General features: G+C 36.6%; 5 protein-coding genes and 1 pseudogene across 5 annotated transcripts in view; 3 read left to right on the top strand and 3 right to left on the bottom strand.

Moving 5' to 3' along the window:
- Positions 1–23772, bottom strand: part of LOC103861069 (potassium transporter 9) — a 645946-nt gene that overhangs the window by 397153 nt on the left and 225021 nt on the right. The gene's annotated exons all lie outside the window — the stretch shown is intronic.
- LOC103861208 lies at positions 235–3073 on the bottom strand (annotated as a pseudogene).
- Positions 4273–6236, top strand: LOC103861206 (protein POLLENLESS 3). Its single transcript, XM_018657002.2, has 5 exons — positions 4273–4769; positions 4876–5088; positions 5161–5309; positions 5387–5455; positions 5528–6236. Exons 1-5 carry the CDS (start codon positions 4566–4568, stop codon positions 6189–6191), a joined length of 1299 nt encoding a protein of 432 aa, XP_018512518.2. The 5' UTR covers positions 4273–4565; the 3' UTR covers positions 6192–6236.
- LOC103861207 (tubulin beta-9 chain) lies at positions 6228–9255 on the bottom strand. The gene is made up of 3 exons (XM_009138910.3): positions 8862–9255; positions 7191–7460; positions 6228–7098 (listed from the first exon to the last, which is right to left on the bottom strand). Exons 1-3 carry the CDS (start codon positions 9253–9255, stop codon positions 6425–6427), a joined length of 1338 nt encoding a protein of 445 aa, XP_009137158.2. The 3' UTR covers positions 6228–6424.
- Positions 9246–12654, top strand: LOC103861205. Its single transcript, XM_009138907.3, has one exon. It carries the CDS (start codon positions 11209–11211, stop codon positions 12364–12366), a length of 1158 nt encoding a protein of 385 aa, XP_009137155.2. The 5' UTR covers positions 9246–11208; the 3' UTR covers positions 12367–12654.
- Positions 13808–22989, top strand: LOC103861204 (tripeptidyl-peptidase 2-like). Its single transcript, XM_009138906.3, is given in 35 exon segments — positions 13808–13865; positions 13868–14260; positions 14394–14472; positions 14546–14619; positions 14732–14841; positions 14979–15059; positions 15159–15245; positions 15339–15481; positions 15589–15739; positions 15818–15940; positions 16156–16239; positions 16335–16522; positions 16612–16786; positions 16887–17008; positions 17083–17162; positions 17451–17509; positions 17785–17939; positions 18033–18211; positions 18315–18427; positions 18495–18665; positions 19330–19458; positions 19549–19649; positions 19738–19855; positions 20078–20157; positions 20332–20398; positions 20582–20664; positions 20760–20811; positions 20895–21026; positions 21189–21260; positions 21415–21507; positions 21632–21727; positions 21904–22002; positions 22098–22190; positions 22356–22517; positions 22623–22989. Coding segments are annotated over 35 exon segments (4146 nt in total). The 5' UTR covers positions 13808–13822; the 3' UTR covers positions 22782–22989.

Below are 23772 nucleotides of genomic sequence, written 5' to 3'. Positions count from 1 at the left end.
TATCTGAATACCGTCATCATTGGAAAAACACTTAAAATTGTTGTCAATTATGTAAAAAGAAGAAAGATGAAAGAAAAGGTTTGTGAAATGGAAATTGGTGGGGATAGTATGGTCAACTTTTTCGCTAAGGCAATGCGTGGACTTTGTTGAACCACTCGAACATTATCGACATGCTCCTTAATATTTTTGTTCCCATCATCAATTTGTAAAATGAATCTTTATCATGTGTGTTTCTCTTTTCTTTTTTTTTTTCTTTTTTTTGGGCTCAATTTCAACTTTCATTCACCAATATAGAGTTTACAATGTGTGTCTCTCTTTATTGTGTACATACTAGACTACTATTTTATGTCGGACGCTTATATCATATGCATGTATTACGGTTATAGAATAGTGTAATTGTACTTGAGCACTTTTTTGTAAAGCTTACTTGTAGAGTACTTCCAATGATTAAAACTATTAAAATTAAAAATATTCAAATTTAATGAAATTGTATTGAAATTTAGAATTGTCAAATCAAAATGTTTTTTTTTTCAGGAAACATCTCCGGATATGTTGCTTTCAACAACAAAAAAATATAGACAATATGCTTAATGAAGTGTTTATTGTCCACTTAGAAATTTCCACCATCCTGCCAAAAAAAAAAAGAAATTTCCACCAAATGTCAAATGTTTTTATCCATTATTTAATGCAGTCGACATTAAGAATCAATTTTTTTTACTGTTACTTCACATTCTATTATACATCGATCCTTAAAATTACACAAACATTTGATCATAGGATACCTATTACTAGTAGGGTAGGCCACATAGAAGGTGGTAGACTCACTTCTTCAACATGTGAAAATTAGTTGCGACACCAATATTAATTCACTTTATTACCTGAGTTTAGTAAGGATGAAGTAATAATTTAATTTTGTTTTTATTAACGCAGGTAGAAATCTGAAAGACCTTCAGTAACACAATGGTTTAAAAAAATAAGATTGAAGAACTTACACATTCATACATCAGATATAGCACTTTAGCAAAACGCTATCACCTAATTGCTTAGACAACAAATCTCTCAAAGCTACTGATTCTAAACAGTTCATAGATGCAACCTATCTCTCATCTCTCGCGCACCATTCCGGCAAAACCTCAACCACTATCTTCTGCAGCAGTCTCTGCTCAAACCCATCTCTAAAAAGCACTTCAAGGTCTTTGATGTTTCCCCTCAAATCCAACAAGACACTGTAGTCCACGGCCATAACAGTAACCAAGATAGAATCTAAATTTATATCCTCCAACACCACAAATTCCACCCCACCATAGCTGGTTCCTGAGTCTGCAACCAGTTCATTTTTGGTGAACAATACATCTTTAGTACCGGTGTTGGAAGAAGCAAGGATAGGAGGAGAGTGTTGTGCATTGCTAGCTACTACGATTTGAATAGGTTGGATCAAAACATCAGATTCTTCTTGCGAGGAAATGCTCGAGAGTTCATCAGCTAACGAGGAAGATAGTATTATGGCGTCATATTCTTGTAATAGCTTTGAGTAGTATCCACCAGTATCCAAATCCCTTTCTCCCATCTTGTCAAGAAAACAACCATTGACAGATATAGAACACCAGAGGGAGAGAAAAGGCTTTCCTGTTAACATCCGATGGATGAATCCTTCGTTCATCTTCTTGCATAAATCTTCCTCATACCAACAGTGACATCGATTCCAGCATCTTTCAAATGGCTGATACCAGAAGAAGAAACGATTGGGTTTGGATCAACCATCCCAACTACAACTCTTTTCTCCTTAGCGTTGATCAGTGCTTCAGTGCAGGACGGTGTTCTCCCGTAGTGGTTACATGGTTCTAAGCTAACATAAGCAGTGGCATTCTCGGCTAACTCTCCAGCATCTTGAAGAGCAAACGCCTAACAATGTTCAACACGAAATCAAACTCATAACACAATCAAGAAAACACAATGCAAATCTACCCAAAGCACAACAAACAATCCAAAGTTTTCTCATTTACAGAAGCCCATCAAGCAAGACAGCATCTTTTGTTGTTACCTCAGAATGAAAACACAGTGTAATCTATCAGAGACACAAGAAATAACTGAAAGTCTTGTCATTTACAGAAACCCACCAAGCAAGACTGCATCTTTTGTTGTTACCTCAGCATGAAAACACAATGCAAATCTACCCAAAGCAAAAGAAACCATTGAAAGTCTTCTCATGTTACAGAAACCTCAGCATGGGGCTGACCAGCTTTAGGATGAAAGCCTTGGCCAACAATCTTTCCGTCTTTAACAATGACACAACCTACCATTGGATTAGGACTAGTACACCCCATTGCTCTTTGTGCCAGCTCCACACACTTCCTCATTGAAAATTAATGTGATGAATGTGTTCATCTATATCCCTTATATATTAATTGAAAAACATTACAACATTTTTTGTGTAGGTACTTGTCATCACTGTAATGATTCTTAGAATATCCTTAAAGAAATATGTTAATCCATCTAAATATATAATAAATTTTTATTACAATAACCGTAAATTCATTATTAATATTCTTCATTATTTCCTTAAATAAAAATTACGGGATTGCCTAATGTGGCTAAAGTATATATATTACAATTATTATTTTGAATAATAAAGATTTGATAAAAAAATTAATATATTTTCTATCATATTTTTTTAATTTCAAACTACTAAAATAAATTCAACAAACAAATTAACCATATAATAAAAAAATTAAAGTTTTATGTATATGCTATATTTAAAAATTTTAAAAACGACTATAAATTACTAAACATGTTAAAAGTCTCACACTCAAAATTTTGTGATCCATGGTTTAAATTTTTTATTATGACAAGATACAAATGATTAAAAATCATAGAAGTAGAAAGTCTCACTTAAATTATATACCATATAAAATACATAAATATTTTAATTTCAAAATTTACTTTAAACAATTTTTTTTTGATAAAAGCTTTGAACAAATATTGATAATTTATTTCTTTTAAATATAAATTACCAAAACTATTAATCCCATATTTTGTTATCAGTAATTTAAAATTTTTGATATAAAAGATAAAAAATGATCAAAAACCATATGAGTAGAAAAACATCATTTAATAAATATTAATATTAAAATTATATTATATATATGTTAATATCATTTAAATTTAATTACATATCATATCAAATAGAAAAAATATTGTTTCAATTAATAAAATTTATTTATATGTCCACACCAATTTAATTGTATATATAATAGTTACTGATTTTTTAATTATTCAATATATTTATTATTTCATAATATGTAAAAAATATAATACATAAAATTTCAATATATATTTATTATTTCATAATATATAAAAAACATATAATACATAAAATAATTTATATATAATGTTCATTCCGCGCAAGGTGCACGTCTTATATATCTATACTATACTAAAAGGGATTGAGTGAGTCTTTTTAAGCTATCCACCTCAGCCAATTAAATCAACTAATCATATGTTATCAAACTGCCATGTCATTTTGTAAAATCCACATCATATTTCTTTGAAAAAAATGAAACTTCACGGACGGTTTGCTGCTACTTCTTCCGATTTTCTATTAGTATTAGCTGCCTACACAAACCAGAAAGCCAAGAGTTTCTACCTCTTCATATACTTTGCAATTAAATTCTCATCTTCAATAAACAGGTTGAGTTCCAAATTAATATTAAAGACCTCTAAATGACTCCTACAGCTTCATCTTTAATGTAAACAGGTTTTAGATTTTAAAGACTTCTAATTCATGTTATATTACAAAATTCAAAATTGGTTTATTACAATTAATATTTTACCATTAGATATATTAATACAATATTCTAGATCGATATTCAATTGTCAGTTTTCAACTATTACACGTAAAAAATATTATTAAGTACGTTTTTTTTTGAAAAGGGGGTTTTATATTTTAAGTAGGTTATTGGGGTACTTTTTCTTTCTTGAATTTATTCGAGATGAGATTCCGATCTTTTAAACTAAGATAATTTATGTTCTATACATAATTCTATTTTTTTTTACATAACTCTAAAATCTCGGATTTGATTCTTCATATTTTATTAGTTAATTGTGTTACATATAATAGAAATACTCACTTCAAACTAAATATATTAAAAATTAAATTTAAAAATTAGTTATATATAATTTAGTATACAAAAATTCACATACAAATAAAAATATAAATGTAACAAATTTAAATATATTATCCGCGCGTAGCGCGGAGAAAGGATCTAGTTAGTATAAAAGTAAAACTCAAAGCTTGTTTAGTTCTTATGTTAACCGTCTCTGTAACTCCTACAGTCCTACTTGACTGGATTTTAATTTACCATTTTGCCCCAGCCTTAAAGCCTTAAAAGTTCGTTTATTTATATACAAGCCCTTGAAGTTTTTTGATATTGCGTTTTTGCTTTACGTTCTTGATCTTTTACTCGGACGATCTCTGAGAGGGAGGAACACGAGAACTTGACTTCCGAGAAAAAGTCTTTCTGCAGAAGAAACCGAAGTAGTGAACTTTCTCAAATCGACCAAAAAGAATGTGTCCCTTCGAAGATCGTCGTGCTCCACCTGGGGTATACTGGACTCCGCCTCCGGCGAGAAGAACAGAAAATGCGGCGGCGATGCCGATGCCGTTGTCGGAGAGGAGAAGACCACCGTCATCTGAGAAACGCGATCCATTTCACATCGTCCACAAGGTTCCTTCTGGCGATTCTCCTTACGTCAGAGCCAAACATGCTCAGGTATTGAAAATTTTCACGCGGGAAAATTGATTTTTTACCCCTTATCTAGGGTTTCTAATTTTAGTTCTTGATTCTTGCTAAACACGTTTCTCTCTAATATATACAGTTGGTGTATAAAGATCCGAACCGAGCTATATCACTGTTCTGGGCTGCAATAAACGCTGGTGATCGTGTTGATAGTGCGTTGAAGGACATGGCTGTTGTTATGAAACAGCTTGACCGGTCTGATGAAGGCATCGAAGCCATCAAGTCCTTTCGTTATCTCTGTCCTTTTGAGGCTCAAGACTCCATTGATAACTTGCTTCTCGAGCTTTACAAAGTAAAAATCAAAGTCTCCATCTTTTTTCTCATTATGTAAGTGTTTATGGATGTGTTGAAATGGGGTTTGCAGAAGTCGGGGAGGATTCAAGAAGAAGCTGAGTTGCTTGAGCACAAGCTGAAAGTGATTGAACAAGGAATGGGGTTTGGTGGTAGGATCGTGAGAGCAAAGAGGGTTCAAGGGAAACATGTCACCATGACTGTCGAGCAAGAGAAAGCAAGGTACCAAGACTTAAAAGTCTATTAATCTCAATGAGTACTTTTGTCTCTTGAGCTGACGTTTCCATTATTGGTTAAAGGGTACTAGGAAACTTGGGATGGGTTCATCTACAGCTGCATAACTATGGGATTGCAGAGCAGCATTACAGGTTTGGTTCTTGTTAGTTAGTGTTTGATCTTGTGAGTCTTTTCCTTATATGCAATTATGTATCCATGAACAGGAGAGCTTTGTGTTTGGAACCAGACAAAAACAAACAGTGCAACCTGGCCATCTGCTTGATGCGTATGGGTCGAATCCCAGAAGCTAAATCTCTGATTGATGCTGTGAGAGATTCTTCTGCAGAGATTGAGTCCGGAGATGAACCGTTCACGAAGTCTTACGACAGAGCCGTCGAGATGTTAGCAGAAGTGGAATCTAAAGATCCAGAAGATGGTCTTTCAGATAAGTTCTACGCCGGATGTTCATTTGCAAACGGAACAATGAAGGAAAACAAAGCTCCTCGAAACGCAAACAGGAACCACTCGCATGTTCCTCCTTCTCCAGCGTCTGTTAGACAAAACTCTGCAGGTCTGTTTACACAACCACGAGGATGCAAAGGGGATCCGAAGAATGGGGTGTCTGAGGAAGAGACAGGAGGTGCAGCTCGAAAGCTACTGTTTGACAAACCTATTGGTTCTCAACGTGTTAAGCTTTTGAAGAGTGGAGAGGGAGAACAACACGTGAAGGGAAAGAAGCTGGACCAGAACATGATTCAAGATCTCCATGAATACATCAAAGATACTGCAGACTGTTTGAAGAGTGGATCTAAGAAAAGCTGGGCAGATATGGCCGAAGAGGAAGATGAAGAAAGTGTGCAGTCACAGCTTAAAACCGCAAAGATCTAATTGTTTATACAGTTTTTTGGTCGGAGAAGTTGTATAGGCTTGACATTGAAATGTTTGCATAGGCATATGAGATTTTACATTCCAGAACAAATCTCGGTTCAATAACAAAATACACAAAGCACATAAAGAGAGAAACTTCAATTCAAGGAACAAACATTAAAAAAAATGAGTGGCACAACTTACAGGCTTACAGCTTGCGTGAAGTAGTACTAATAGTAATCGATCATGTTTTCTTAAGCTTCTTCTTCTTCCTCTTCGTCCTCCTCATACTCCTCTTCACCGACTGTAGCGTCCTGATATTGCTGGTACTCTGCAACAAGATCATTCATGTTACTCTCAGCTTCCGTGAACTCCATCTCGTCCATTCCTTCTCCCGTGTACCAATGAAGGAAAGCTTTTCTCCTGAACATAGCAGTGAACTGCTCACTCACACGCCTGAACATTTCCTGGATCGAAGTCGAGTTCCCTATGAAAGTCGACGCCATTTTCAAACCAGTTGGAGCTATATCGCAGACGCTTGACTTCACGTTGTTTGGAATCCACTCAACGAAGTACGATGAGTTCTTGTTCTGGACGTTCATCATCTGTTCATCAACCTCTTTGGTGCTCATCTTCCCACGGAACAGAGCAGAAGCGGTCAAGTAGCGGCCATGGCGAGGATCAGCAGCACACATCATGTTTTTGGCGTCCCACATCTGTTGGGTTAGCTCAGGGACGGTTAAGGCGCTGTACTGTTGTGACCCTCTTGATGTCAACGGTGCAAAACCCACCATGAAGAAGTGGAGTCGCGGGAAAGGGATGAGGTTGACAGCGAGCTTTCTGAGGTCGGAGTTTAGTTGACCAGGGAAACGGAGACAGCATGTGACGCCGCTCATGGTAGCTGAGATGAGGTGGTTAAGGTCACCAACTAAGGTAAACCACAGAAGAAACAAGAACAAACAAAGTCAGTGTTTGTAAAGTGCAGTCACATGGGGAACCAAGAAGATTTTGTGAACTTACATGTGGGATTAGAGAGCTTCAAGGTGCGGAAACAGATATCGTAGAGAGCTTCGTTATCCAAAACCATACATTCGTCAGCATTCTCAACGAGCTGGTGAACAGAGAGTGTAGCATTGTATGGCTCAACGACGGTGTCGGAGACTTTAGGAGAAGGGAAAACAGAGAAGGTCATCATCATACGGTCGGGATACTCCTCTCTTATCTTGGAGATGAGAAGAGTTCCCATGCCAGAGCCAGTTCCTCCTCCCAAAGAATGACATACTTGAAAACCTGTTAAAAAAAAATAGATCATCCATCAGCCTCTAAACCGAAAACTGAAATAACCGAATTGAACCGAAACAATCTAATTTTAAATACATAAACTAGATATTGACCCGCCCTCGAGAGGGCGGGTATATGTTTTGTTTTTAAATTTTTTTGTCTAATATAATTTATATGGTTGTGTGTTTGTAGAATCATATTTTTGTATGATATAAATTTAATAGAATAGATAATTTTTGTAAGTATATTAAATAAATCAAGTTCCATATGTATTTGTGTCTTTCCTTATATCATATATGTATTTTTTTTGTAATCATATTTGTGTTTTTATCTGTGATCATATATTCATATTATAGACTACATGTAGGGATAAGAGTTAAGGTTCGATTCCGACTATTCAGATATTGGTCTTTAGATGAGAGATTAAAACCTATTTGGATATTTATAAATTTTAGTTCGGATTCAGTTTGGATCATTACGGGTTCAGTTCAAATATGGATATTCATTTAAATTATGTAAAAATATTAAAATACAAATATACCATAAATTCTATTAATTGTGCGACTGGTTTTTCCGCTACCACCCGCAAACGCTGCTTTTGCGGTTGGTAGCGGTTGTCGGTAGTTTGCAACAATCACTCAAATCGCTCTAAACCGCTTCAACCCGCTCCGAATCTCATAAATTCAAAAGCTGGCTCCAGCTACCGTTTGCGGTTGCGGGCGGTTGCGGGAGGATAATTTTTTTCTTTTTTTAAATCAATATATATACAAAAGTAAAAATGTTTAATAAAAAAATTTAAAATTGAAATTATAAAAATATTAAAATATATCTATTATATTTTAATTAATATTATAAAATTTTATAATAAAAATAATTTCAATAAATTTTCAAAAATTTATGGGTGAAAGTAAAAATATTTAATAAAAATATTAATTAAAATAAAGAATCCGAGTAATAGTTGGGATTATGTTAGGAAAAATGAAATACATGAACATCATCGAAAAAATTGTTGGGATTTGAACAGTAAAAATAATGGTGGTTACATAACAAAAATAAGATATATGGATACAGTTACAAAAAGTGGTGGTTGCCGATCATTAGGCACTTTAAGTGGGGGGTTACATAATATATATATATTTCATTGCAGTTATATTAAAAAGGTATGTATTATTAAAATTTAAGTTGGACATAACTTTTTATCAATGGGTCACACTGCTGTTTTAATAGAATAGATGAACGGTTAAGGAATAACAAAAAAAAAAAAACCGAAAACCAAATGCTTAGTCTCAAACGACGGCGTATCACAAATTTAAATCAAGAAACGCTAACGAATAATAAGCAGGCGTTAAACTCAGGCATAGCGTGTACTACTAACAGCAGATCTAAAAAAAAACGAAGCGCGAATCTCACCTTGAAGACAATCACAGTTCTCAGCCTCCTTCCTCACGACATCGAGCACCGAATCAATCAACTCAGCTCCCTCCGTATAATGCCCCTTCGCCCAGTTATTCCCGGCGCCAGACTGCCCGAACACGAAGTTATCCGGCGGGAAAATCTCCCCGAACGGCCCGGATCTGAGGGAGTCCATCGTTCCGGGCTCCAGATCCATGAGGACGGCGCGCGGGACGTACTTGCCGCCGCTGGCTTCGTTGTAATAGACGTTGATCCTCTCGAGCTGGAGATCTGAGTCGCCGCGGTACTGGCCGGTGGGGTCGATGGCGTGCTCGCCGCAGATTACTTCCCAGAACTTAGCACCGATCTGGTTTCCGCACTGGCCTCCTTGGATGTGAAGGATCTCTCTCATTCTCAGCAGGTGTTTTCTCTCCTTGGGGTCGCTTTGTCGTTTTCTCGAGAGTATTTGGCGACTCCTCTCTGTGTTAATTGATGGAATGATTGAGGGGTATTAAAAACAAAAGAACTTTTGAATGTGGTAGTAATCGGCTATATATAGTTTACGTTCTTCTTTGTCTTAAAACTCTTGTCATAATTTGCAATATGGTCCTTTATATTCTCTTGATCTCTTAGTTAACCCCTAATAGTTTTTATCTTTCTCGATTCTGTTTCTTTATGTGATATGAAGACCAGAAGATTCGATTTTTGCGTCATCAGTGGGTTTTCCTTTGTTGTTTAGAGCTAATTGATCTGTTTACACCATTTTTAGGCTTGTAGTTATTTAGAAAATCCACCATAATGATCTAGATTAGCTGATAACAGAAATTCGAAATAAATGAGTTACAGGCCAATGCCAATAGTTGTTCCAACCTATCAAATTGCTTAATATGGTTTCTCGAGTTTATTTACAACACTGTTGAAAGTGTTGAAAGTAGACGAGTTAGAACAATTAGTTGATATATTGCACACATTTCAAGTGAACAAATAAATATACATGCTCTTTTCATATCAAAATTTTAGCTGTGCGAAATGTGTTTTTTGTCAACAACATAAAAGATAGCCAGTTCAAAAAAACAACAACATAAAAGATAACAACTTGGATAATTGCCGTTAAAAATGTTTTTAACATATAACTATAAATAAAATTTTGTCTATGGTTAGAAATAGTAATTATTAACAAAGTTTATATAGAGTTATAGTTACTAGTTTAATAGATAGGAGGTATTTTAAAAAATATGTTTGGAAAAAAGTATAAAACAAAAGAATCTTGAAATAGCTACAAGACTACAACTGATTAACCATGCCAGTATCTAAATTTAAATACACAATATTGAATAATTTAGTTTTCAGTTTAGGTTTAGTTTGAGGCATTAAATTTGTTGGTTTTACAAAATCCAAATGCATAAAAATAAAATTCAGTATGGTCTGAAAATTCATTTATCTAAGAAGTCCTAAGTTGCTCATTTCCATGTCTTTCGTTAATGTAATAGATTTTGTTAATTCTTTTAGATTGGCTTTAAAAAAATTTGAGATTCTAATCAGTAGTTTTTTTTTAATGAAATAATTTTAAATTTATTCACTTAACAAAAAATTATACAACCTAATGCTTCTTTGTACAGAAATAAAAAACCTATTCAAAATTTTATGATGAAAAAATCATCTACTTCCAAACCATATCTTTATGGCCTTCTCATGTTTATTTCCAGCTATTTTTCTCAGTGATGAAATCCTATTTCGAATAAGTTTATCCGAACTGATGATTGAGGAGCTTCTCCCAAGTCAGTAGTTTTACTTGCTACTGAAGTGAGTATTATATACTACCAGTATAAATATTTCTACATAAAGGTGAATCTGGCTAAAATTAGTTTGTGTAAAGTCTAAATTCCTGTAAGTTCGATGTAACATATATAAATTCATTAATTATGTAATTTTAGTGTTTTGTTTATAATTAGTTTCAGTTTCAAAGGTTAAATGTATGTTATCTATGGGATAAATGATATTATGGTTTGATTTTAATTATGGGTTTATTAGTTGGTTCAGTTCAAACTTCAAAGTGCTAAATCTTAAAGCCCACCTAGTATTGTGTGGTACAGTTGTACATACTATTATGGAAAACAAATAAAAAAGAGAGAAAAATACAAATAAATGGTCAAAGGCACGCGTCGTCGTGTAATGTCTTTATAACTGTTTCTTCTTCCAACATATAGCTCTCTTACAATCGCCTTTCTCTTACAATCGCCTTCACTTTCTCCGCAAAGAAAAGCCTTCTTCTTCTCTTCCTTTTCTTTCTCCAATGTGGTCTTATTAATGCCTTTGATCTTCTCCTCTATCTCTTCATTTTACATTTTACATTGTTCTCTTCGCCATGCCTTTGCCTTGGAACAAATCGAAATCGAAATCGAAATCGGGTCGGATCTCCAGATTCGTATCGGACCTCCGACAATCTCCGAAACGCGGCGGATCTCTCGTTGTCGAGACTGGATTCCCAACCTCTCTTATCGATCTCTTCGTTAAGAATCGCGATCGTCTCAACAAATCTTCTTCTAAACGTAACAACAACAACAACAACAGCAACAAAGCTCAGACACAAACCGTTCCGACACGACGGCTCGTTTCTTCTCCGCCTCCTCCTTCTCTGCCTCAGAAGCTCGATCCACCGTCGGAGGATCTCGCCGCGAGTAAGATCGAGGAATGTTTAGTCGCTGCGGAGAATAGAGACGACAGTGGCAACGACCACGACAGCGGTAATCGCCGCGGCGGAGGATGTGTTTTGATGGTGGTTGCGGTTAAGATTTTCATGGTGGCTGTGCTCGCCTTGAGCACGAAGAAGCTAGCAGCGGGGATCACTCTCTCCGCCTTCTCCCTCCTCTTCCTCGAGCGTGTGTTCACACTCTTAAATCTCTGCCCCGACGCGCAGGTTCGGCTCGGTACGCTGATTGGGAAGCTCATAGGTAGGAAGCGTATAGAGAAGCTAGAAGAGTCGTCATCCTCACAGAGAGACAAGGTCTCTTTTGAAATCATCGAAAGCGTTGAAGAATCGAGAGATTGCGTTGAGGAGAGAGAGGTGCAGATGATCAGAGACGTGGTGGTGTTGACGAAAGAGAAGAGTAAAAGCGCGAAGCTGAGATCAAAGATTGCGAAGAAGATTGTGCCGAAGAAGTTGAGGAGTTACAAGAAGAATAGGAAGATGAAGCTCAAAGAAAAAGAACAAGCGGTAGAGGTAGTAGAAGAAGAAGAGTCGTTGACTGAAGTGTCGAGTTTGTACTCCGAGGATAGAGTGGAGAGCAAAGTATCTGAGGGAGATGAGATTGGTTCGAATCCGCCATTGTTGGAGAGCTGTGAAGAGATTGAAGAAGAAGAAGAAGAAGAAGAATCAAAGGGGGATCTAACGAAAGCGATTGTGTTGATGATAGTGATTGCTCTTGCTGGATTATTAAGCGGCAAAGTCGTAGCTATTGGTCTGACACTCTCTTCGTGTCTGATTCTGAGATTGGTCTGCTGCAAATCTCAAACTAGTCTCTGAACACCAAAAAAGACTCGGTCTTTGAGATATTTTGTTTTCTTCTGTTTCCGTGGCAGTGGTGGGGCCCACGGATCAACGGGTTGCGGTGCTGAAAGGGAGTGTTGTTGGGTTGTTGGCAGTTCGAAGCTACAATTGTTTGCTTATGAAACTGTAAATTAAAAAACAAAATCATATGAACAGAGGAAATTGTTAGTATTATATAATGGTCAAAGAGTCGATAAGTTGTTGTTTACTGTGAAGGAAAACAAGTTAATAGTATATTTTGAAAATTAATTGTTAATAGTGAAAGGCACTTGAGGCAGAGCATTAACGTTTGTGTCGGCTAGACTGTCATTGTTAACAGTGAAAGGCACACCATGGGAGAATATTGTTGAATCCATAGATGGAACCGTATCTGTTGGAAAATATTATAAAATATACTACAGTATAATGTTGTATGAATGAGCTGCACTGTTTATTGAAATCTCATCCTAACTCAAAGTATACAATGTATATACTACAATTTTAGTTCTTAAATAGTGGAAAGCCTTATTGCTTGCTCAATCTGTCAGTGACCGTGCGAAGAGTCTTAGAGGTCTAAGGCAAATTTTAAAAATAAGCTTATTACAACTATAATGAAAACAATTTTACAATATGATATTCGCTTTTATCAAATACACAAATCTAACGCTGTAAAAGAATAAATTTATGCTATATTATGTCATATGAGAAAAAAATACATGAATTCAGAAGGTTAGTTAGTCTATTATGTGGAAAGAGTTTTTAAAAAATAAATCTAAATCATTAGACTATAAATTATTTTAAATTTTAGGACCTTGAAAAAATTCATATTAATTGGAGGCTTAAGACGAATGTTTTTTTCAATACATTGTAGGTACGCTTCTGAGCACTTAGATATGTGTATACATGACTTGCTAGCTGAGTGGTGCTCCCAACAAATGTAAATGGTCATGTGTATGTGGCTTTCGCCTTTCATTCTGATCTTTTCGTATACTACTAATGCGTTTCTTAGTACATGATACATCTGTAAATCTGTTCAATCTGGTTATTCCTTGAGAAATCAAAATAGAGGGGGGATTATGGGCCCTGCTAAAATAGCCCATGTGAAAATCCATTTCGTTCACATGTATACGGTTGAAGATAATGGGCCTCCCCGAACTACGAGTCAAGTTTTATTGAGCTGGACCAACAACAAAAAATTGTCTTGTTTAATTTCACGTTTATCTCGTTATTAGATTAATAAACAATATAATTAAGAAAATGGAGTGAAGTCCAAAACAATATCGTTATCCATTAGAGCAAGCAAGCAAGCAAAGCCACCAGTGACAATAATCCACCTCCATTGACATAATCCACAAAAGGACTCAATACGAGTCTTCACGCAACTCGGTGTAATGACTCTTACCTGTTAATTTACAAAAATACCCTTACCACGTAACCAACACACATTCCAAAGATGGATCTGAGTCTGCAGCTACAGATTGGCGGCACGTTCGTCAAATAGGCCCCTCGTGTTCGTCTTATTGGGCTTCTCCTTCTTCCTCCACGTCACTCTCTCTTCCACGCCATTTTATTTCTTCTTCTCCCTTTCTTCATCGAAGACTCAATAGAAGAAGCTGCTCTCGTGGAACTCGATTAAGTCGGAGCGGTTCCTCGGCGATGCCTTGTTCTTCTTCTGAGACTCTCACGGCTTCTCGCGTCGACTGTGGCGGCGGAGGTGGAGGCGGAGGCGGCGTCGCTTGCGCCGGAGCTGATAACGCTTCTGTAGCTAATTTCAAGCTGAACGAGTCAACCTTCCTTGCTTCTCTCATGCCTAAGAAAGAAATACGCGCCGATCGCTTCCTTGAAGCTCATCCTGAGTACGATGGTCGCGGCGTCGTTATCGCCATCTTTGGTACTACCTTCTCGTTTGATTGTTTAGTTTTTCGTCGCTTGAATTGTTTGATCACTAGAGAGATTGTTTGGTTATGAAGACGCTGCTCTCGTTTGTATTTGTAACGAGTCAAATTCTGGTTTGCTTTGTGTAGATTCTGGTTTTGATCCTTCTGCTGCTGGATTGCATGTAACATCTGATGGAAAGCCAAAGGTTCTGGACGTCATTGATTGGTATGTTGTATACTGTTCTTTAATCATTCGAATGAAGGTGATTTGATGGTGTTCTTTTTTTTTTATCACTCAGTACTGGAAGTGGGGATATAGATACTTCCACAGTGGTGAAAGCCAATGAAGATGGTCTCATTCGTGGAGCATCAGGTTCGTGATTTAATCTTTCTTGCTTTTGTTGGTTTTCTTGCTCTTGTTGGTTTGTTGTCCGTTCTCTAGCTATGACATACGTTGATCATTTGTATAAATAAATTTGTTACAGGGGCACCTTTGGTTGTCAATTCTTCATGGAAAAACCCCACTGGAGAGTGGCGTGTAGGTTGCAAGTTGGTTTACCAGCTATTTACTGATGACTTAACTTCTCGTGTTAAGGTAGCCATTATAGATGTGATCCGTTTTTGCTCTGCTGGATTCGTTATATAATCGGAATATCTTACACCAAAGTTTTTTTTGTAACTGATCTGCAATCTTATTGTCTAAGACTTCGATCTGTCTTTCTTACCACACAGAAAGAGAGAAGGAAAATATGGGATGAAAAGAATCAGGAAGAAATTGCAAAGGCTGTAAAAATTCTGTATGACTTCGATCAGGTGATACAGAGATGCTGAATTTGGTTTGCTGAGTGTTGTGAGTCTGACACTGATATTCATATTATATCGTGACCTCATTTTTTTCATTCTTGCCTCCAGAAGCATAGCAAGGTGGATGATGCGAAACTGAAGAAGACACGTGAAGACCTCCAAAGCAGAGTTGATTTCCTAAAGAAACAAGCTGATGTAATTTTAGAGACTTCCCTTTACAAGTTTTATTCTGTATACTTGTACGCCGTTTTCTTTAATATGTCCTGTAAATGCTTTGTTTTCCTGTAGAAATATGAAGACAGAGGGCCTGTTATTGATGCTGTTGTGTGGCATGATGGAGAAGTATGGAGGGTTGCACTTGATACGCAGAGTCTTGAAGAAGATTCAGATTGCGGGAAACTAGCAGACTTTTCCCCCCTCACGAATTACCGGCAAGTCTTTCTTTATATATTTATTTCCTACTAAAATTTGGAAAGTTTTCGCTTGGAAATTCTCCAGTTTTACTTTATTTTCAATGCCAATCTAATTTGTAAATCAGAATTGAGCGGAAGTACGGCGTGTTTAGCCGACTAGATGCGTGCTCCTTTGTTGCTAACGTGTACGATGAGGGAAATGTCCTAAGCATTGTAACCGATAGTTCTCCACATGGCACTCATGTTGCTGGGATAGCTACTGCACACCACCCTGAGGTGCTAACTCATCTATATAAATTATTTTCATTGATAATTTGTTGCAGTCAGTTAACTTTCGTTCTATGTGTATGTTAGGAGTACTTGTTAAACGGTGTGGCACCTGGTGCACAGATAATATCTTGTAAAATTGGAGACTCGCGGTTAGGGTCAATGGAGACTGGAACTGGCTTAACACGGGCATTGATAGCTGCCCTGGAGGTAATAATTCATTAAGTGGAAGTAGTATACCATTAGCTGAAAAATGCATTTTGTAACTTCCTAAAATGATACCATTTGAAGTTTGAACAAAACAGGTGGTAAGTAGTACTTGTATTGGAAATTTCATATCTGTGCGGACTGTACATGTGACTGCTTTGCATTGACACAAGTCATCACTTTTTTTGTATATGCTGACTTCTGTCGTAATGTTACAGCATAACTGTGATCTTGTCAACATGAGCTACGGAGAGGCAACATTACTTCCAGACTATGGACGCTTTGTTGATCTTGTTACTGAAGTACTATCCAAACTCTTGTATTTGTTAGTCAGCACTTAGTTGGTTGTGTTTTATGCTTTTAATCTTACGTTTGTTGACATTCTGGTATGTTTTAGGCTGTGAACAAGAGACGCCTAGTATTTGTAAGTAGTGCTGGCAACAATGGCCCAGCATTGACAACAGTTGGTGCACCTGGTGGAACAACTTCCAGTATCATTGGTGTTGGTGCATATGTTTCTCCTGCAATGGCAGCTGGTGCTCATTCGGTGGTGGAACCTCCCTGTGAGGGACTTGAGTACACTTGGTAATTTAACCTTTCTCCGTTTTTTTTGAATTTTGATTTATTCTATTGCCAGTTGTAGCAGGCATGAAACAGTTATTTTTATAATGTAGGTCAAGCCGGGGGCCAACCTCTGATGGGGATCTTGGTGTCTGCATAAGTGCACCTGGTGGAGCTGTTGCTCCTGTTCCTACATGGACGCTTCAAAGACGCATGCTCATGAATGGAACATCGATGTCATCTCCTTCTGCCTGTGGGGCAATTGCGTTACTTCTAAGTGCTATGAAGGTTTCTTCTTCAGCATTATCTTTTCCTCTTGGCACATCTGTACCTTTTTCGTTCTTTCAGCAAATCCTTTAGCTGCTGAGATTCCATCATGCTTCTGCAGGCTGAGGGCATCCCAGTTAGCCCGTACAGTGTAAGAAGGGCCCTTGAGAATACATCAACCCCTGTAGGTGATCTACCTGAGGATAAACTAACAACTGGACAAGGGCTAATGCAAGTTGATAAGTAAGGTTCTATACCCTGTAATTAATTTGACATTATATTTGAATATTTAGTTCTAATTTATTTTGTTACGACAGGGCGTATGAATACTTGAAACAGTTTAAGGACTGTCCATGCGTATGTTATCAGATAAAGGTCAATCTCTCGGGAAAAACAAGTATGTAAACAAATAAATTGCACAATTCTTTTAAGTTTTCAAGGTACAAGCTTATTGGACACTTGCTGCTGAAACCTATCCCACACTCTCATTAAAGATAAACAGGACAACTCAATGTGTTGATTTCCATCATTTGTTTTGCACATGCATCTTAGTGGTAATATCAATGTGTAGCTGCTAATCTGAAAGGGCTTCGTTTTTTGGGCGGGGTAGTTTCCTCATATTTGTTCTTTTTTCCGATAAAACATGACCTTTCTTTTAAGAAGATTATGAACTCTATAAATACAGCTCCAACATCACGGGGAATCTACCTGCGTGAGGCCACTGCTTGCAGACAGTCTAGTGAGGTGAGCTGTTTCTACATCACATAAATATCTTAGTATGCATAGTAATCTACTCAAATGCATGCTAACTTACATTCTATATGAAATGACATTATCTTCATACGACATGACATATCCATCCTTTTCCCGGAATATTAAGTTCTTAGAGGCCCTGTCATGGAGTCAGAAATTTTACTTCGCAGACTTTATCTCCTACGAGATAATATATTTCTTTGGACTTTCAGACTCGGTTATCTCTCTTGTCTGTATGTGAAACAAGCATAGTTTTGACTTTACAGTGGACGATACAAGTTGAGCCGAAGTTCCATGAAGGCGCAAGTAATTTAAAGGAACTTGTCCCTTTTGAGGAATGCCTTGAGTTGCACTCCACAGAAGAAGGAGTTGTACGGGTTCCTGACTATCTCCTTCTCACTCATAACGGACGTAGCTTCAAGTTAGTGTTTTCAATCTATATCTAGCTTCTTATGTTCGGTTTGGTTTTTTCGTGCCACGTTATTTCTGTAGTAAACTATCATCTTTTTTTCAGTGTTGTTGTGGACCCCACAAATCTCGGGGATGGTGTGCATTACTTTGAAGTGTATGGGATTGATTGCAAAGCTCCACAGCGTGGTCCTCTTTTCAGAATCCCAGTGACAATAATAATTTCCAAGACTGTGGCAAATCAACCTCCAGTTATTTCATTTCAACAAATGTCTTTCATCTCAGGTTATCGATTGCGAACTTTGTAATTTATACAACAAACATGCCCTCTTAAATGGCTGCCAGTTTTTATGTTCCATATTTTCTTTCTCAATAACTCCAACTGTAGGCCACATTGAACGAAGATATATCGAGGTACCACTTGGAGCAACATGGGCTGAGGCTACAATACGAACTTCGGGGTTTGATACTACACGGAGATTTTATATTGATACCCTTCAGGTAGAACACATTCAAGTAGACTTCACTTCTTTTATTCTTTTGGTTCTAATCGTTACTTGATTTGCAGCTTTGCCCATTGCGAAGGCCTATCAAGTGGGAGAATGCAGCAACTTTCGCATCTCCCTCTGCTAAAAGCTTTGCATTTCCTGTGGTTAGTGGTCAGACGATGGAACTAGCTCTAGCTCAGTTCTGGTCCAGTGGCCTTGGAAGTCGTGAACCAACTATCGTTGACTTTGAGGTAGGAACTGATAATATTTTTATATATATATATGTGTGTGTGTGTGTGTGTTTTATTTTCTTTTGTGTCAGGTCAAGAACTTAAGTTATAAGTTCTTTTTCCCTCTTATTTTTATTCGTACTGGTTTCCTAACTTTGATCCGACTTCTCATACTAGTATATCTTTTGGCCCATTTTGTTGCTTATTTCTTTCTGCAATTTCGCTCCCTTACCAATTTAAGCCTCAATATAGTTGGATGTTGTATCTGGTTTAGCAATAATCACGCCTGTATATGCAATCTCGTACAGGAATGGTTTTGGAAACGAATTTCAGGTGAATAGGTATAAAATGTGTTAATGACCAGTCTTCATGTTGTCACACTAGTATTATTAACAAGTTCTATGTTCAAGTAGCTCGGTCCTACTAACTATGTTGAGTACACTGTGACTCGTTAGACATGAGTTGATGCAAGTTATGTGTGTATTGGAGATTGAATTCCATGGAATTGGTGTCAATAGGAGTGGTTTTGAAAACGAATTTCAGGTGAATAGGTATAGAAAATGTGTTATTGACCCAGATTAATGTTACAAAAATTTCTATGTGCAAGTCGCTCAGGCCTGCTATATCGAGTACGTTGTGACTTGTTACACATGAGTTGATGCAAGTTATGTGTCTTTTTTTCTAGATCGAATTCCATGGAATTGGTGTCAATAAAGAAGAATTGATATTTGATGGAAGTGAAGCACCAATAAAAGTTGAAGCTGAAGCACTATTAGCATCTGAAAAACTAGTTCCCGTAGCTGTTCTGAACAAGGTACTTTATGTGTGGAGATGGTATCTTCTCCTTTTTCTGTAATTTTTTTTGGTAGAATTGCTTATGGATGGTGTTTTGTTTTAACTGAAGATACGAGTTCCATATCAACCTGTTGATGCACAACTCAAGACTCTATCAACTGGGCGCGATAGACTACTGTCGGGCAAACAGATACTAGCATTGACATTAACGTGGGTTATGCTTCTGCTTTCTTGGTGTCGTTGGTTGCTTGTTTAGCTATCAAATGTTACAATAATTTTCATACTTTTGTTTCTGCAGCTACAAGTTCAAATTAGAAGATGCAGCTGAAGTGAAACCTTATATACCCTTATTGAACAATCGCATATACGACACTAAATTTGAGTCCCAATTTTATATGATCTCTGATGCCAACAAGGTACTCTTCAAACTTGCCACCTAAAAGGCTGGGTACTACAAGTGTAGACTAGCTAATAAAGTCTCATTGGCATTCTAAATCCCTGATATGATGAAGTTTATGAATCCCTAATTCGGTTATGTCCTGTAAAAACGCGTTTATACTTTCTTGTGTACCAAATTTGTTTATGTCTTACTTATAGTGTATTTTCTTGCCTTAACATGTTGTCCTGATATTTTCCAGCGTGTGTATGCAATGGGTGATGTTTATCCGGAGTCTTCTAAACTCCCTAAGGGAGAATATAAACTTCAGCTGTATCTAAGGTTTGTGCTACATCTTTGATGGTTGCAGTTTGTTTTAAAATTTGGAAGGTTGAGTTTGTACATACGAAATCTCCAGCCAGAACCAACCTCTGTAAACTATATTTCATGGTTGACAACTTTGTTTCACAGTTACGTATTTAGTATACTATTCTAAAAGCTAATTGCTTTCACCAGGCATGAAAATGTGCAGTTACTGGAAAAGTTGAAGCAGCTCACTGTGTTTATTGAAAGAAATATGGGGGTAAGATTTTGATTATGTTTTACTTTATTTTGAGAAGCAAGATGTAATCATTTTCGGGAGAAAAAAGTTCTGAAAAATGTTTGACTTTATCTTTGCGTGTATTCCGTTGTTAATGTTTTTATTTTTAGCAACATTATAATTCCTGACGAGCTGATTTTTAAATATATTTTGCTGGTCATGTAGGAGATTCGGCTGAACTTACACTCTGAACCAGATGGTCCAGTCACAGGAAATGGTGTTTTTAAATCCTCTGTTCTAATGCCAGGGTACTCTTTTAGCTCACTTCTAGTTTAAAATTTTCTGCCTACTGCTACTTTGCTTGTTCTCTGATTGTGTTTCTCACCTCATTTATCACCTGCAGGGTGAAGGAAGCGTTTTATCTGGGCCCACCAACAAAGGATAAGCTACCCAAGGTATAGTAGATTGTTGACAAGTATAATTAATGTTCTGATGCATCATATTCCTCTCAAATGTACACTTTTGATTTCACCTGCAGAATACTCCCCAAGGATCTGTCTTGCTGGGAGAAATCTCATATGGGAAACTGTCATTTGATGATAAAGAAGGGAAGAATCCAAAGGATAATCCTGTATCTTATCCGATTTCATTTGTGGTACCACCAAATAAGGTATCTGAAAACTACCTTTTCTTGTTTCCTATAGGCTAGTGATACTTTATGCAGTGCAATCTGGCTACAGGAGCTCATATTTTCTGTTTAGCTTTATCTGGTTTTCCTTTTATTCCAATTTTCTGATCTTTTGTTGTGGTTGTTTTGGTCTTTATTCAATAGCCTGAGGAAGATAAGAAGGCAGTTTCATCTACAGATAGCTGTAAATCAGTATCAGAACGCTTGGAACAAGAGGTATCATTTGCAGAAGCATGTTTCATATCAACTCTTACTGAACTTTATGATCGAATGTTTTATTATATAACCTAATCAAGTGCTTGTTTTCTGAATATTTGGGTGTGAGTTTTCTTGTCTACACTATTTTACGAAATCATTTTCTTGTAATCAGGTTCGTGACACAAAGATCAAATTTCTTGGGAACCTAAAACAAGAAACAGAGGAAGAGCGTTCCGAGTGGAAAAAGTTGTGTGCCTGTCTCAAGGTTTGCCATCTAAAGGCTTTTCTGTTTTTCGTAATCACGAATGATTTGTGCCACATAACTGGGGAACCTTTGATCAAAGTATCCAAATCCGAAATGATTAACTGGAGCATATGTTCCTTGGCAGTCTGAATACCCAAGCTACACTCCGTTGCTTGCTAAGATCTTGGAAGGTTTGCTATCTCGGTCTGAAGGTGAGGACAAAATCAGCCATTACGAAGAGGTAAAGTTTCAAATGAGTTACTAATCTCAAAATGGTTGCACTACTTCTCTACTTATACAGTCTTCAAATTATAAACGCTCGATAATCTTCAACTTACTCTTCCCTTTAGCTTTTATAAATGGTTGAGTAATTGTCATGTAAGCTGAAAATGTCTTCTCTTGTTTTTCTTTTTGTAGATTATTGGTGCTGCAAACGAAGTAGTACGCAGTGTTGACGTAGACGAGTTAGCAAGATTCTTGCTAGACAAAAGTGAACCAGAAGATGGGGAAGCAGAGGTGTGATATCTTATCTATTGCGTTTTATTAACTATCTACGTGCGTTATTTACGACTCTGATGACCACCTTACTGTGCTATTGTTGTTCAAATTAGAATTTAAAGAAAAAAATGGAGATGACCCGTGACCAACTGGCAGAAGCATTATACCAGAAAGGGTTAGCCATGGCGAGAATCGAGAATTTGAAGGTAAGACGATATAATTAGTCTCACTTATTTCATTGTTAACTGTTGATTAATATGTATCTGACTATAGATACTTTCGTGAATATGTTAAATGAAAGTACGAGTGGTGTCATTAGCATTTTGTTAGCTAATTGTGGTCAACTACACACTGAACTCATTTGTTTGCAGGGTGAGAAGGAAGATGAAGAAGATGAAGGAAGTTGCCAAAAGGATAAGTTCGAAGAGAATTTCAAAGAACTGACGAAATGGGTTGACGTGAAATCTTCTAAGTTCGGTACTCTCACTGTTCTAAGAGAGAAACGCCTCTCACGACTTGGGAGCGCATTGAAGGTAAACAATTCACATACGTCTATCAAATCTTCAAATGTACCATGAAAAACTGCAAATGATTTGATCCAAATGGCTCTAAAAACTAATTGATTATATGATTTTCAGGTACTTGAGGAGTTGATCCAAAACGAGAACCAGACCGCTAATAAGAAACTGTACGAACTGAAACTGGGTTTACTGGAGGAATTAGGTTGGAGCCATTTGGCTACGTATGAGAAGCAATGGATGCAAGTTCGTTTCCCTACAAGCTTACCTCTCTTTTAGCTGTTATCAATGCTTCTAATAAAGTTATTTTTCGTTCAATAAAAGGCGTTTGTTCTCAAAACCCAAACCACTGTTTCATTTTATGTATGTTCTTAGTCTAAATATTTATATGTTTCAGTTGTGGATTGATCAATTTAGTTTTGTGTCAACTGTCAACGTTTAATTCTTATACTATCAGATTTTATTTGTATTGATTATACTTTTAAGTTTTTCTATTTTAGAAGTTGAAAAGAAAAATTCAGTTGGTTACCAAACATTAGAGTAAGTAGCTTTGAAGATGACTAATGTAAATTCAAAAAGGAAAAAATTGATGTTTAATTGATGATCTAAAATGATCAGTATAGCTCCACATCGTAAATCATTTGAAAACTAAATTTGAATGTCAATTAACAATATTAAACCATTGATCTCCAAAGTGTCAAAGATTGCTACATTAATTATTTTTAAAATATAACAAACAACTAGGTAGTAATCTGCGCCTTGCGCAAGGTGAATAAACTAAAGAAAATTAAAACTTTTAATTTACGCTACAATAATTGAGTCAATCAAAATATATTACTTTGCGAGATTAGTGGCATGGATTATTGGCGAGATTTGCTCGGGCTACGAAATTAATTATAGTTGCCAATTTTAAAAGTATGGAAAGTACTATAATTAAGAAGGGCTTTTTGCAAAATTGACCTACAACTTAAAGTCAAACACAAAACTAACCTCCTTTTTTTTTGAAAATTGGTTTTGCCCTATTCACCCCACAAGTTCATATAATTTACGAAAATGCCATCAATTTTTTTTTTTTTTCCGAAAATGACATTTTTACTCTCTCACCCTCATCATCTTCAAGTAATTACAAGATTGCCATTGTCATCAATACCACAACCACCATGAACAACCAATTTGAAGCTCTTAATGCTCCCAAAATCGATTTACCCTTCTTCTTTTTCCATTCTTGTGAACTAAACACAACATATCTCTCACTTTCTCTCCACAATGA

Source organism: Brassica rapa, chromosome A03, assembly GCF_000309985.2.
Source record: "Brassica rapa cultivar Chiifu-401-42 chromosome A03, CAAS_Brap_v3.01, whole genome shotgun sequence".
Classification (NCBI taxonomy): Eukaryota; Viridiplantae; Streptophyta; class Magnoliopsida; order Brassicales; family Brassicaceae; genus Brassica; species Brassica rapa.
Note: the sequence above shows the minus strand (reverse complement) of the source record. Positions and strands in the feature narration are given on the sequence as shown.